The sequence below is a fragment of the Lolium perenne genome, chromosome 6 (genome assembly GCF_019359855.2).
Source record: "Lolium perenne isolate Kyuss_39 chromosome 6, Kyuss_2.0, whole genome shotgun sequence".
Taxonomy (NCBI): Eukaryota; Viridiplantae; Streptophyta; class Magnoliopsida; order Poales; family Poaceae; genus Lolium; species Lolium perenne.
The window spans coordinates 235,388,620-235,404,441 of record NC_067249.2 but is presented as its reverse complement, the minus strand read 5'-3'; the positions used below and the strand labels follow the sequence as shown (position 1 = coordinate 235,404,441).

Below are 15,822 nucleotides of genomic sequence, written 5' to 3'. Positions count from 1 at the left end.
TTTGCCAGCTCATGCTCCAGCCTCTTCTTTTCTTCCCTCAATGATATCACTTCTTGCTCTGCCTTCTCTCTCTTTGCCACTTCAAGCTCAAGGTCATGAGAAGTTATCTCTGACACATACTCCAGAGCATTGCCCACTTGCTTGTGCAACTCCATATTCTTCTTCTCCAACTCTTTTTCTCGTAATGTCGCTTGGTAATTCCTAGTGGCATACTCCACATTACCATGTATCCCTCTGTCCCTCTCTTCATCATGCATGGCCCAAAGCTTGACCAAACTCCTCTGCAGTGGAGGTGGCCATGGCCCATCTACCCACTCAACCTTGTCACACATTTCCTCATCCTATAATATCAATCAAAATCCATCAACAATTATACTAAATTATATGAAGGCAGTAGCTATATCCATCAACAAAATTGCATGTAAATACTAAAAAGGCAGTAGCTATATCCATCTTGTTATCCTAAATAGGCAGTAGCTATGTCCATTATATTAAATTGCTTACAAATCTGGTCATAACAAACTAAGCATTGGTCATATGAAATTATGCTACTATATTGTGCTACATTCTCTGGTTATAGTACTATATTCTCTGGTCATACTATATTGTGCTACATAGACATAAGAAATTGCAATGGGCATACTATATTCTCTATATATCAATGGCTATATAAAAAAGGCATTACAGTTCCCAACCTTGCATCCACAAGCCAGAAATCTCCTGCCCGTGTTCTCTCCTTCGAAGCAAACCAACCTGTACATTGGCATATCATGGTTGCACCTCAAATCGCAATCGTCGTACCCGGTGAACTCGGTGTCCAGAATTGTTTCTGGTATCTAAGAGAAGGAACAGGCAGGCAAGATCTAAGCTTCAATCGACTGGTCTTTGATTCAATCGATAAATCCCAAATCGTAGAAACCCTAACCCTTATCAGTGAACAGGGAGGCAAAATCTTACCGGCTTGCGAGGGCTGAGGCCGTGGCCATAGTCGAAATCGGACAGCAGGCTGTCCTCGCTGCTCTCTCCGTCATTCCACGACGGCATTGCGACGGCGAGGCGCGGCGGCGTTCGTCCTGGCGGCGCGGCGGCGTTCGACCGGAGCGAGAAGAGAGAGAGAGGTGGCACGAGCGCGTCAACTGGTCGAGTCGCACCTGGTCGACCGAGCCTCTTATCTGCTCTTGCCCTAACGGCCACGCACACGGACGTTTGCTATGACATGTGGGACCGCCGGCTTAATTCTCGTTTAACGCCAGAGTTGCTCAATCTGTTACGAACTGCCCCAGAAGTTGCACTTACTTGAAAAAATTACCAGTGTTGGTACCTACTCGCAACCGTTGCCCCAAAAGTGGTATGTATATGTAATTTACTCCCCCTCCTCCTCTCCAGTTCCCACCCTGCTCAACTCACACCCACAGCAGTTCCCGTCGGTGGTGGCCGGGTAGGCAGCGCGAGCTCCGCCGCCGTGTGCGCCGTCTCGATAGGAGCATCCCCGGTTCCCTGCCGCTGGCCCTCCCGCAGGAGACCACCTGCGTCCATGGCTTGGCTGGCCGAGATCGGGCGGACGCGGTTGTCGTCCGTCCTTCACGTGCGCGGCGTACGTCGTCTGTCGGCCGGACGGCCCGATTGACCATCGCGCCCCCAAATCCAACCCAGCGAGCTCCGGCCAACCGTCGGAGGAGGAGGTTGCCAAGCGCCTCTGGTTGCCCCAGATCCGGCGCCCTCGCGTGGAGCATCAGGCCGCAGCGCGAGGTGGGGAACGAGGGTCACGGCAGACAAGATGGGGAACGGCGCGTGGTTTTGGAACCGGCGGGATGGGGCGGCGGACGGCCAGGAGAGGACCGCCGGCGGCCGGGGCGGCGGTGGACAGCCGAGACGGAGGCGGCTGGGAGAGAACAGGCGGCTGAAATCTACGGCTAGCAGCGCGCTCCCCACGGCTGCTCAGAGTTCCGACCGATCTCGTCCGCCGCACCTGCGTTCGGGACGTCTTCAAGATTTTCCCTCGTCTGCAACCTGCAGTTCGTCGAGCCGAGAGAGGGGCACAGAGGGCGGCGTCACAGGACTTTCCTGGGAGAGAGAGGCACGGAGACGCCCATCGGAACGAGCGGCCGGTGAGTAGTTGACTCGATTTGGGCCGGCGAGGTACTGCCGTGGCATTGGAAGAGCGATGCAGCTGGTGGTGTTAATGGCCGGAAATTTGGGCTAACTAGTATTCGCTTAATACTACAACCCCACGGGTCATTAATGAGAGCAAAGAAGAGCGCTTGGTTAATTAGTGGTAAAAACTCATGCGCGTCCAGTTCACATGGATAATCCACCGTGGTTGCTGCTTCTGTAGACTAGCGACAAAACAAAAATCACAGCGCCAAACTACCAGCTCGACCCCCGTGGTTCACAAGAAAGTCGACATCAGCCAGAAAAAGTAGATACACGCCGTGAGCATCTCCACCAGCGGGGCCGTTAGTGAGCACCATAATCCAACGGTGGTGGACCAAATCCAACGGTGATAACTGGGTGTTCACGTATCCTCCTGCTCACCAAATCCACTCTCAAGCATTGTATATGAACTAAATTCAGATTTCAGAGTCTACTGCCCCCTGTAGGCCTTCAGGTTAATTTAGCAAGTGATGATCAAGAAAGAAAATGACAGATGTGCAAATAAGAAATGATAATACTCCAGCTATTTCAGTCATGTACATCTATCTTGTCTGGTTTTCTCCTTTGAGGGACCATGTGGTGCTCTTCTGTGCGGTAATGCTTTTACGCATCGTGCCAACACAACAAACCTATCTTACTAATATTTATTTGAAGGTGAGATTCATTGCTAGAATTTTGCTGTATTGTTGTAGTACTTCCATATATAAAGTGTGTTATTTCTCAATTAATTATTTGTATCTGATATGATCTGCTTTTAGCTGTGAATATTCAAGGAAATGCCTATATCATATCATTGTTCTCTAGGATAATTAGTAGTACCTTGCATAGTTCACGATAAGGAATGATATACTCTTATGTTGCTTTTTTCTGTAAGTTCCAAACTTTTGACAGACCAAGCTATTCATTGTTTTTTGTTATACACACGAGTCTCACACTTTATCTCGTGAAAAACAATAACTTTTGGCTGCAAGCACTTTTTTATGTTTATTCATATATTTTTCTTACCGCATAAGTGGTCCTTTTGTACTTGAGCAAACAAAGGCTAATAAGAATGTGCATGATGAGTATGCTATCCTTCTCCGTTAAGTAACATGAATTTCTTTACATGCATGCATGGAGTTATGTAAATTGGGCTGTAACAGTAACTTCAAAGGCCTCGTATATATACATTAGTTAAGAATCCTAAGCTATACCATGATATCTAACCTATAATAGATGCCCCCCATAGGGGGCCTTGCAGAGCATCCACGTCCGCCACCAGGCGCACACCGGCTGGGCGGTGGCTTGTCTCCACCGGTTGGTCCACGCGTCACATGAGAATAGGCCCGCTCCAAAATATCTCCCGCAGCGATGGTCGTGTGAGGCGAGAGAACCAAACCTAATCCCCTCCCCATTCGTTCCTCCCAGATCCCTCCTGCTCGACCGCCGCCGCTCGCGCCCCGATCAAATTTTCCTCCTCCCATCCCATCACACATCCTTATTCTCCTGATCTGAGCCGCGGCGAAAGTCGCCTGGAGAAGCACCGGCCGCCGCTCGCGACGTCGCGTCCCCAAGGTGCCATCAAGGATCCTCGCCTCCAGTCTTAGGGAGGAGCACAAGGCTGCCGAGAGGAGAGCGCAAGGGCAGCAGGGTGCCATGGCTAGAGGAGGTAGAACTCGACATGGGGAGCAGACGATTGGACCGATGGAGGGGTTCGGCCTCCAGTGTCATCGCAGCTGCGTGCCCTCCTCCACTGCCGCCTCCTTCTGGCCGGCCGTCTACAAGGCAATCACGCATCCAAGGTTTCCCTCTCTGTGAGAAAACTGAATCACTGAATTCTCTAGTGAGCTTTGGGTGTCACATTTTTGCTGCTGATAGGTAACCATCTCCCTCATGTATCTACATGTATCTCTCTACCTAGAATCCTCTATCAACCTTATCCATGTGTATGTGTTACCACTAATCTAATCGATTTTGTTAGGTGTTGGGTCTGTTATATTAGGTTGGTCTTCTTTGATTGTATGGGCAAAGAGATTATTTGTAGGCTGGTCTTTTTTTAAAAAAAATCTAGATTGCAGCTCTTTATATGATAGGACACCTACACATTTTAGATTTATTGTTTGTTGCTTTGTTTACATCAAAGGTATGAGAACCAGGATGCAAATGCTACATCGCAACTTGTGTACCACGGTGTTCGCCCTCTTACTTGCTGACGCCCTTGGTGCAGGAGAGATCTCACTGATCTTCATGAACATGCTCATGTCGCCAATACATTGCCTCCCCACCCGGTGAGTTCCTCATCCCTAACCTACTGATTTTTGCGTACTGTAGACTATACTATCGGTGGCCGCTCATGCCTATTCATTGTTCGTGCTCGCAGGTAAGCGTTGGATGTTAACGTGGAGAGGGTGGACGATGTGGAGGCACCCCAATGTTCTTGGTTCTTCGAACTGATTTGTGGTGAGATCATGAGAACACCAGATGGCATGCATCAATGAGGGCACACATCGTTAAATCTGATAGCTGCAAACAAACATCTGCTTAATCTGAACCTTTTTTAGGCTTTTACAGTAGCATATTTCACATGCTAATAAAATCGTTTGAATATGTTTCTTCTCAAGCCCATCAGATTTCGAAGTTGCAGATTTCAGATGTTCAAAGATCATGTCTCTTTATGTATCAGATATTTTGTATGATTGTATCACAAGGTAGAGTGATAACCACACACAAAGAAGGAAGTCTGACTTTGCAACTACTTTTTGTTGGTTAGGCTGCGTGGGTCCTAGATGGTAAGCCTAGAGGTGGAAAGTCGAAGATTTTGATGGAAGGCTCAAAGAACGATGATGCCGGCACGGGGCCAAGGAGATTAGATTCTGGCTGTCTAAATATACTGTCTCTGCATACGATTCTACATGGTTTATGGTGCAAGTTCATTGGTTTGATTCTGATACCCAGGTTTCAAGGGTCACTTCTGATGTGTTCTTTTATGTGTAGGATTCCACTTTGATTATGTTTATATGGCTGGACCATTCTTAAATACCCTAGCCATCACGGATGACCAGTAGTAAAGTAGCAGTTGGTGAATATGTTTGTGGGTTTTGAATTTGAGCTGAAAAGAAACACATTTTGTAATTCAAATTATATTATGTAAACAAAAGGATGAGTAAAAGTTGTTCATTAGAATCATAGGAAACTGATTCCTTTTTGGGGGGGTTCGGTGTGTATAGAGTTTCTTACCGATTTGAATCTGGATGGTTGGACACTCTACAGGACTGATGTGTCTGAATTCGTTTTTTCGTGTTGGAAGTTCTTAACAGCTTCAACCATTTATTTTGTGTTGGGATGAGGTATAAGATTCAGTACGGGAGGTCTGTTCATTTCAACTAAATTAAAATTTTGGTTTCTACAATATCTACAGAGTTATAGTTTTCTGCTTTGTTTTCTAGGCGAATGATTACATGCATTAATGAAGTAGACTTAATTAGGAGGATTGACTCAAACTAGAAAAGTCTGCTGGTATGTATGAATTTCAGTTGATTGTATTAAGCATATCATCCCTAGCAACTCACATCGCCACTATTTCCAGGCTACCTTGCAACTTCTTAGTGAAGTATATTGTTTCTGGAAATATTTTTTTATGCTACTCAAAATCTGGCTTAAAATGCTCCCAATGACAACTGAATGGTTGTAGTGTGCTAATACCCATGCCCTCACATTCAGGTTTATTCTCCAATACCACATTTTTTTTTGAATAGGCTTCCCAATCCATAGAGCATGATTTCAAGAAAATGAATTTGAACCAAGAACCAACTGTGTATCTGATGCAGGGTAAGCATGATTGGATGGTATCATTTTATTCTAAGTTTCCTTCTAAATTCGGCAGAACAATAGTTATATATGCTTTGTTAGCTTTTGTAAAACATATGGTTCTTGGTACTTGGTACTTGGTACTTGATACTATCTCGATTCTCATTTGTTCGAAGGATGCTACATGGAATTAGGTGGATGTCCCAGTTGTCAATATTGACATAGTTGTGTACTGCTATATAGTCATTTAGACAATTTATTCACCATGAAATACTGACTTAATTTATTTGTTTAAAACTGAACCTTTTATGAAATTTATGGTAACAATATATGTTTCTAGATTGTTTGTCTTTTATTGACAGCTTTTAATTCTGTTTGAAACTTTGGGATTCTGTAGACCAGGTTTGCTAAGTACGAACTATGAATCGATATTTGGCAGCTCCTATTTTCGAGTTTTCATCTTCTTTATACCTGCCTTTCTAGGAGGTATTGCTGTGTGACAGTTTCAGACATTGAAGCGGCGCTGGCGGCGATACAGAAAATATGAGAAGATACATCATTGGGCGAGCCCTTGCTTCAACCACCATGGGTCTATGCTTGCTGTCATCTCGGGACCTAGGTTAGCTGTTACAATTTTTATTAACCCAGGTCAAGAATAATCTCGCTTTTAACAAAGGTTTCTCATTGTTGCCTTCATCTCATCAGCCAAGATTCATCTTGTGTTGGCAGTTCCTCATTTTTATTTGTAAGCCCTGATAAGAACGTACATGCTGAGAGCAAATCGAGGAAATTAACCAACTAACCTGCAAGAAAAACTCATCTACCAGCAGTGATCTTTAGATGCCAGTGTGATTGAGCTACCATCAACGTGCATTATTTACAGACACTGCTGTGAGGAGCTATTGGTGGTGTTACTGCCTTGGACTTCCCATACATATTTTTGTCTTAAGGTGATATATGTTGAACCACACCTTTTCTTATGATATGAAGGATGGTGTAGCTTTGGGTAGGAGCATTAGTGAATCAGTAAAACATAAGCTTCAAGTAAAATAGGTTCTTACCAATGCGATCTTACAAACCTGCATCACTAAGAGCTGCTCTCCTTTATTTTTAGTTCCTTCACTAAATGTTTTCACTTTATCGTGTTGTATGATAAAGCATAAGCTCCAAATTGGACACGACTAATGTGTGCTATACTCTGTTTGTGTGTGTATCTCTTCACAACAGTGACCCATAGAGCATTTTTAACTTCTAAATGCAATCTGCAAGTGCATAAATTATACTCTATATCTATACATCTAAAAACAGAATATTTTTGAGGTGTTCATTTTTTGTTTTCCGCCCTTTACTTAAAATTCTTTTTACATTCATGTTTGATTGTTTTTGAACTTTACACTACTACTTTCATGCAGCCTAGCATCTTCTATTTTAGATGATTTTCCCATGGTGTTTGCAACGCTATTACATTAGCTTTGATCAACTTAAGCTCTTCTGTTACTCCCTCCGATTCATATTAATTGACTTCAATATGGATGCATCTAGAACTAAAAATATGTCTAGATACATTCATACTACAGTCAATTAATATGAACCAGAGGAAATAGCATATTTTGATCTGACTAACGTTGTTAGAATCAGCATTTGCCTCCTATTGGTGTGAGTAAAAGAGTTGTAAGTAGTTGCTATTTGTCGGTTAAGTTTATACTTATTTGTGTTATTCAGATTCATTTAATTTTGGTTCCCTCGCCCATTGCATTCAGCTTGCTTCCCAGTTTTGCTCCAAGTGCTAATCAACCAACCACGTTACTCACCCACTGATTACAAAACAATAAGCCTGAAAAGTCACCCTTTGGACAAATGGGTGGTGTTTGACAAGACATATGCCCCTTATACCCAGTTCTTATACTTGGTTCTCCTTTTAATTTGTACTTCAATCATAATAACACTATATATGCCTTAATTCTGATCAATTGTCTTTTGCAGATACTCAAAAGGAAGGCAGCCGGAGAATCATGTTCCCTTCATGCATGTACCCAAGAAATAGAGAAGCACAAATAACCTACGAGGTACTATCAACCTATTTGTTGACCCAAATGTCTATACGTACCGTGTCATGCTAGAAGTACTGTTGTGCACCAACATAACCTCAGTGTACAGTTTTGAGCTATTTCTTTGACAGAACAAACTTTAATTACTTTAGTAGATATACCTATTCTTCTGATGGATTGTGTTCCCAAATATGGAAAATAATCGTTCTTTTGATTCCGTCAGAACTGGACAACAACATGGCACCTTTCCAGTTTTTTAGTCAATAATAATAGTATCAGTTCAATCGTTTTCTTATCCCTATTCCTCTGAGTTGGCATTATTGCTTTTTAAACTATCTAGAGAAGTTCCCCTTTACAATAACGTGTCTTCGTGCTATCATATCAGTATTTCAGCAGTACATATACATGATTTCAGGTTTGAAATTGTGTAAATTGGGAGTAAAATCCTCATCCATTCATACTTAGTTTAGATCAGTTCATGCTACCATTTTAATATTTCCGTTCTTAAATTTTACTTGGTTATCCCACGTGTATGCTTTTATCTTGCGAGTTTGTTCTGCATTTATTTTTTGGGACGAGCTGAATGACCATGGAAAAAGAGTATCAAGGTATTTCTATTTCTTTTGTGTGTTGTTTATTTGCATCTACCAGTTGTTCAGTGCATCTACCAATTGTTCAGTTTCTGAAGTGAAACTTATGTTTCCATGGAAAGGTTATGTTCTATAAATTTTTTATTTCCCATGACTCTGTTTACTGGCTTACTGACCGAAAATGCTTGCTTACAATAGTGATGAAACAAGTTGTTTTAGGCTGATGGTTCACTTCTGATTTTTAGCTACTCTTTCTTTTCCACTGGATATTGGTGAAAGTAATAAATTATAAGAGATGTCCCTTTGTTTGCTGCATCATGCCTGCGATGTGTCACACATGGTCTTAGTTACCCATATCTATTTTCCTGGGTAAAATTTGTGTGTTAATATCATCGGTATAATTTTTTCGTGAAAACATAAAAAAGCATTGTGTTTCAATGCATTCATAGAAAAGAAGGTTTTTACAAGCCAAAGTTGAGGGAATAACTAATTTTTTGCTATTTATTTGCATGTAAAAACCACTTGTTCTCCGTGAAGCCATATGTATGACCTGCAGAACTGCAAAGTACCTATAAGAGTTTAATGATTTTGTGTTTAACATCGTCACCTATAAGGATGCCTGTGGATTATGTTCTTATCCTTACATAACACTAACAGTTGGGTTCCAGTTGTCTCCACACTTGCATACTCCCGCTTTAGTTAGCTAACTTAGTTTTCCTTCTTTTCCTTTTGATTTATCAGCCTCGGTAAAGCTTCAGTTTTTGCTTGCTTCCATTTGTTCTCGTGTGTGACAAATTTAAATTGGTTATTGAGAATAGACAAGATTTTTGGTTCTTGCTGATTGTTCGGTCTAACAACTGTTCTATGCACACAAAAATTGTTGAATACTACGTAGCTTACTATGTGGATAGATTGTCCTTTACCTAATAGTTATCCACTCTGGTAAAACATCGTGATGTTTCTAATATGCCTCGTGTAAAATAGTGTGTTCTTGACCATTTTTATCTGTTGGTTAGGCATCTTATCAAGTTACATTGGTTGTGTCTATCTTCAATACTATATGTTGTCACCTGATTGTTATGCACTCACTGGTCCTTATTTGGTCCTTCGTTTGATCAGTTATATATCTGTTCTTTTGAAAGAAATGCAGTAGGGGAACCCCCTGCAGTTATCTCCAGAACCTTCTCTGTCAGTAGTGAGGCAGTGGGGTTGAAGCTTCATCGGAGTGCTTGCTACTTCTTTGCATTGGTTGGTCATGTTGTTTCCAGAGTTTTTCGACTCTGAACCATCATATGAGAGTAATATGCGGTCCTATGCCAATTTGTTTTGCTCAAAATAATTAAGGGTTAATAAGGTGATAGACTAACAGAAGTAGAATGGTCAGGGCATAGCAAGAACCGAACTTTGCAGTATATGGCTTTCTATCATTGTTATAAAATTTTCATATTACATATGTCTACAAACTTAATAGCTTGAATTTAATTTAAAATGGATAAAAAGGTGGAAGAGGAGGTGTCATTTATATGTGTGTTACAGAAAGGAAAATACTGCAATTGAAAACTTCTTCTATGCCTAACCTTTAACCATTTTCACCATTATCTCCTCTCGTCATCTAGGTTATGCTTGCAGAAAGTGAAACTTTTATATTCAGAAAAGATGATGGTTATGTATGCTCAAGAGTTTGTGTTGCCACATCATATATCTATTGGTTTGGAGGTTCTCACATACTTGTATTTTTTCTTATCTCGCCTCTCTTGACACAGTTCATATCACTCTTCACAGACAAATAACTTACCGAGTAGCATTTTGTAGTATGAGCTGTGCTCTGGTCCATCCGACACACATATTGCCGGTCTAGGTTCCCTTCCGCGAATTACTTAGTTTTCTGTCAGAACAAGTTGTGCGATGGCCTTTGCTATATGTCAGCATTTTTGTTTGCCTTTGCCTTTGCATAGTATAGATTATTTTTTATAACACTCATTTCTTTTCCTAGCTCTTTCTTCCAAATTATTAAATCACTATTGTTTTTTATGTTCTCCTTTCAGGGTTATAGCTAGAAGATGAATGCATTTAGACCCAAGAACCTACGTGATGTGGGCAAGTGATGGTTCCATCCATGGAGGCATGGAGCTTGAGATCGTTGTTGTCCAGGAGGGAGCCGGGCTCACCCGGTTCTTTTTTTGGTCAACTATGTCGTTCAGTACGCAATCTCCGTGCGAGGAATCAGCCATGCAAGCTGCGCACTTATTGCAGGGTTTGTATGGATTCATGTTCACGACTAAAACTACGAGGGAATGCAACCCTATAGGAACCTTGCGCGGTGTGTTGTTGTTCTGGCGGTTTTTTAGTTTGGATGATTGTGTCTCGTATTGGTTCTATTGGCTATGTAGATCCTCTTAGTCGGCGTGCTATCAGATGATATGTTATCTTTGCTATATGTCCTCTGTGCCTTGACTTTTAAAGACCATGCTGCGGCTTTTGGTGTTCACTTGTTTTTGTTGCTCTCGGCAGAATGAACAACCATTAGTTGGTATAATATATTTTTCTTATGTTTCCCTCGTGGTAAATAATGAATGTTTTCTATTTGTAATTTAGTGTGGTTCACTACAATTTTTAAAATCTAAGAAAATTCATTATCATTTTCCCTCCTACAATTAGTCTCACGGGATCGTGCGCCAAGGCGCACATTAAAATCTAGTTATTGTGATTTTCTCTGGGCATTTAGGAACTTGCTCTCATGCTACTTATTGAAATGGTAGCCTTTCTAAAAACAAACTAGCAAGGTCTAACTGGCACACTTTCTAAAAAAAGGAGAGGAAATTATAGCCTCATTTGGGGCTTTAAACCTTGCTATGTTACTTTTGGAAATTGAAGCTATGTAAAAACTCTCACGCAAGAGCGGAAAGCCGGCCATGGTGTCTAAAGTGAGATATTGATGATGCACTCTCTCCGAAGTCATGTGACTCAATCTGCATCTTTTCTTTTTATGGATTGTTGATGTTGAAAATTGTTGACGGATCGAGCCCGTGGCAGCGCACGGGCACTCCTCTAACTAGTAAAGTTCAAAATAGTAGTAGCAAAAACCACGACCCAACAGACATTTGAGATTGCTGTATTGACGGCTCGTGTTACGTGTTACGTCCTCCTGGAATTAAGCAACTGCAGCTGCACAGCCAATTCCAGGTTCCACAGCACGTCGCCGATGACCGGCCGCTCTATGCAATTGCCGGCGAGGCACTCCACCGCCGTCTCGGCGAACTTCTCGAGGCATTCCGGCGCGACCTGGTCCTTGATCTCCGGGTCGATGGCGTCCTTCAGGGTGCCATTACGGTGGCACGCCACCGCGTAGTCGACGAGGCCACCGACCATATCCCCTGGCCGCGCCATGGTGAGCACCTCGAAGAGCACGACGCCGAAGGAGTGGACGTCGGACTCCATGGTGGCGCTCCTGGAGAGGCCGTAGTCCGAGAGCTTGGCGACCCAGCTCTCGTCGAACAGGACGTTGCTGGTCTTGACGCCCCCATGCACGATGCCGGTGGCGTGGAGGCAGTGCAGGCCCCTCGCGGCGCCCATGCACGCGTCTAGACGGCGCCACCACGGCATCACCGGCTTCGTCATCAGGTGCTCCCGCAGCGTGCCGCGCGGCATGTACCGGTATACGAGGATCGTCTCGCCCCCCTTACTGCACGAACAGGAGCCGACGAGGGGGACGAGGTGCCGGTGCCGCAGCTTGCGCAGCGCCTCGACCTCCGGCCCGAACTCGCAGGCATTCTGCCGCGGCGACGACGGGGTGGCACGCTTGATGGCGACCTCGGTGCTGTTATTGCCGTCGGCGTCAACGATGACGCCGCGGAACACCTTCCCCTGCCAGCCGAAGCCGATTACCCGCGTCTCGCCGAAGTTTCGAGTCGCCGACATGATCTCTTCCAACGAGAACGACATGCCGCCGTCGGCGGCGGTAGAGTGATGTACAGGCAGCCACTCGCCGTTTCTGAGATCCCTCTTCTTTTTTGTTTGGTTGAGATCCCTCTTCTTCATGCTATTATTCTTCTTGTGATCCCTCTTCTTCTTCTTCCGGCAGACCCAACGGACGGCCGCGGCGGCGGCGCCCATTGCCGTTGCCAACACATGCATCTTGGACGTGCGTCGGCGCGGCAGTGCAGAGGAGATCGGCGATGAATTACGGCATGGTTGCTCTTCGATCGGGCGAGAAGATGGATCGAGTGGAAGGGAAGTGCGCGCGCGTGGTGGAGATCGAGTGGGGGAGCGTTTGGCGGGAGCATAGTCCCCAGTCCCCTGCATGGGCGTATCGCTGACGATGGTTTCTGCCATGGACATGCGTGCGTGCGATGCAGAATAGCGTGCGATGTTTCACCCGTTTTTCCATGTTTCAATCCGTGTGATTTTTGGTGCGGGAGAAGCTTCTACCAGAATGCCAAATCCATGTATCATTGGCTTTCTGCTGCCCAACTTCAGAAAATATGGGAACTGAAAAACTAGGGAGTTTCTGATCCCTAACTTCAGAAAATACGCAAATTCAAAAATTAGAATTTGCCTCAGTTTTGGATTTATTTTCTTTGACACGCTATCGGAGGGTGGCCAACTTTGTGCGAGCGGCTGCTGCGATTTGGCCTCTCTGAACCATACACTAGGAGGCGACGAGTCTTAAGTGTATCTCTTCTAGTTTTTGTTTTGTTTTGTTTTGTTTTGCTTTGGTTTCGACTATACTTGAGAGTTGAGCTGCGAGGTGTGTTGTGGATCCTGGCAGTGAGCTCTGATCTAGAGGATGTATTTGTTGTTCTTTGAGTGTTTTGACCTTGTGGAAGAACTCTCGTTTAGCATATCGGTTGTTGCTCTCTTCTAAGGTGCTGATCCCAGCAGGTTGCGACTTCTGATTTGTGAGACAATCTTTGCTTCATATAAAGCATGGCCATGTACCTTTCATCTAAAAAATGGCCACGTGGCAATGTGGCATGCAATACGTGTCGCTAATATGGATATATTTAAAACTAAAATGTATCTAAATACATCCACAGTTAATGTTGATTGGAGGGAGTACAACAACTACTGTTGATAATATTTTGTCATTGTGAGCACTTTTTTGCACAAGTAAAGCACGCTAGTTGTTTTTAAATGAAATTACCAAATATAATAATTGGACCATCATATCACCCATCACGTAGTTGGACACTTGGACCATCCACGGTGACCGCACATGGGCCAGTGACGACTTCCGAGACTGTAAGTGGATATTTCAGGGATAAAATGATCAACCGAAATTGTCCTGAATTGGTACATCTCCAGATAGGTGATCAAGGTTCCTGGACGCTTCACATCGGCGCCACCAACCTACCCCAACTATGTGGCCTTTGGGACATGAATGCGGGGTGGATCTCGGTCCCTGTCGGCGGGAGGGCTCTATTTTTTCGATTTTAGGGTTAAGGTTTGGTGGGATGGTGCTCCAGTGGTGGCGGCGACATCTTCTTCAATAAAGTCTCCTCGGCTTCAGCACCATCTCGATGGGGACTTCGAGAAGCTTGTGGGAGTGGTGTGGTTCTCGAGTACTTCTTCTGGCTTGGGGGGAGGGTCTTGAAATCTCCTTGGAGCTTGATACGTCTCCGACGTATCGATAATTTCTTATGTTCCATGCCACATTATTGATGATATCTACATGTTTTGTACACATTATATGTCATTATTATGCGTTTTCCGGAACTAACCTATTAACGAGATGCCGCAGTGCCAGTTCCTGTTTTCTGTTGTTTTTGGTTTCAGAAATCCTAGTAAGGAAATATTCTCGGAATCGGACGAAATCAACGCCCAGCATCCTATTTTTCCACAAAGCTTCCAGAACACCCGGGAAGGACCAGAGTTGGGCCACAGGGGGCCTAGGAGGGTGGCCGGCGCGGCCTGGGGGTGGCCCGCGCCCCCCTATCTCCTCGCTGCCTCTTCGACCCTCTGACGCCGCCTCTTCGCCTATATAAAGGTCCTCGACCTAAAACCTCGATACGGAAAAGCCACGGTACGAGAAACCTTCCAGAGCCGCCGCCATCGCGAAGCCAAGATCTGGGGGACAGGAGTCTCTGTTCCGGCACGCCGCCGGGACGGGGAAGTGCCCCCGGAAGGCTCCTCCATCGACACCGCTGCCATCTCCACCGCCATCTTCATCAACGCTGCTGTCTCCCATGAGGAGGGAGTAGTTCTCCATCGAGGCTCGGGGCTGTACCGGTAGCTATGTGGTTAATCTCTCTCCTATGTACTTCAATACAATGATCTCATGAGCTGCCCTACATGATTGAGATTCATATGAGTTTTGTATCACTACTATTCTATGTGCTACTCTAGTGATGTTATTAAAGTAGTTTATTTCTCCTGCACGGTGTAATGGTGACAGTGTGTGCATCGTGTTAGTACTTGGCGTAGGCTATGATTGTGATCTCTTGTAGATTATGAAGTTAACTATTGCTATGATGGTATTGATGTGATCTATGCCTCCTTTCGTAGTGTGATGGTGACAGTGTGCATGCTATGTTAGTACTTGGTTTGGTTATGTTGATCTGTCATGCACTCTAAGGTTATTTAAACATGAACATTGAATATTGTGGAGCTTGTTAACTCCGGCATTGAGGGTTCTTGTAATCCTACACAGTTAGTGGTGTTCATCATCCAACAAGAGGGTGTAGAGTCTAGCATCTATTTTATTCTGTTATGTGATCAATGTTGAGAGTGTCCACTAGTGAAAGTATGATCCCTAGGCCTTGTTTCCAATACTGATATCGCTGCTTGTTTACTATTCTACTGCATCTGTACTGTCCGCAATATTACCACCATCAACTACACGCCAGCAAGCACTTTTCTGGTGCCGTTACTACTGCTCATACTTATTCATACCACCTGTATTTCACTATCTCTTCGCCGAACTAGTGCACCTATTAGGTGTGTTGGGGACACAAGAGACTTCTTGCTTTGTGGTTGCAGGGTTGCATGAGAGGGATATCTTTGACCTCTTCCTCCCTGAGTTCGATAAACCTTGGGTGATCCACTTAAGGGAAACTTGCTGCTGTTCTACAAACCTCTGCTCTTGGAGGCCCAACACTGTCTACACGAATAGAAGCTCCCGTAGACATCAAGCACTTTTCTGGCGTCGTTGCCGGGGAGGAAAGGTAAAAGGCACTCATACTCCGGTTCAGTGTAACGATGCTTTCTGGCGCCATTGTGTTTGTGCTCGAAGCTATTTCCTTTAG

At 44.3% G+C, this 15,822-nt stretch overlaps 1 protein-coding gene and 2 long non-coding RNA genes across 3 annotated transcripts; 2 read left to right on the top strand and 1 right to left on the bottom strand.

Annotated features, from left to right (window-relative positions):
- The first annotated feature begins 3,420 nt into the window (after positions 1-3,420).
- LOC127343955 (uncharacterized) lies at positions 3,421-6,079 on the top strand. Its single transcript, XR_007877641.2, has 3 exons — positions 3,421-4,011; positions 4,277-4,421; positions 4,514-6,079. It is a non-coding gene; the product is annotated as an uncharacterized lncRNA (long non-coding RNA).
- Positions 6,080-6,085: 6 nt separating this feature from the next.
- LOC139832919 (uncharacterized) lies at positions 6,086-11,130 on the top strand. Its single transcript, XR_011747773.1, has 3 exons — positions 6,086-6,890; positions 7,924-8,006; positions 10,624-11,130. It is a non-coding gene; the product is annotated as an uncharacterized lncRNA (long non-coding RNA).
- A 545-nt stretch (positions 11,131-11,675) lies between these two features.
- On the bottom strand, positions 11,676-12,869 carry LOC127328691 (receptor-like protein kinase ANXUR2). Its single transcript, XM_051355296.1, has one exon. It carries the CDS (start codon positions 12,710-12,712, stop codon positions 11,714-11,716), a length of 999 nt encoding a protein of 332 aa, XP_051211256.1. The 5' UTR covers positions 12,713-12,869; the 3' UTR covers positions 11,676-11,713.
- Positions 12,870-15,822: the final 2,953 nt, after the last annotated feature.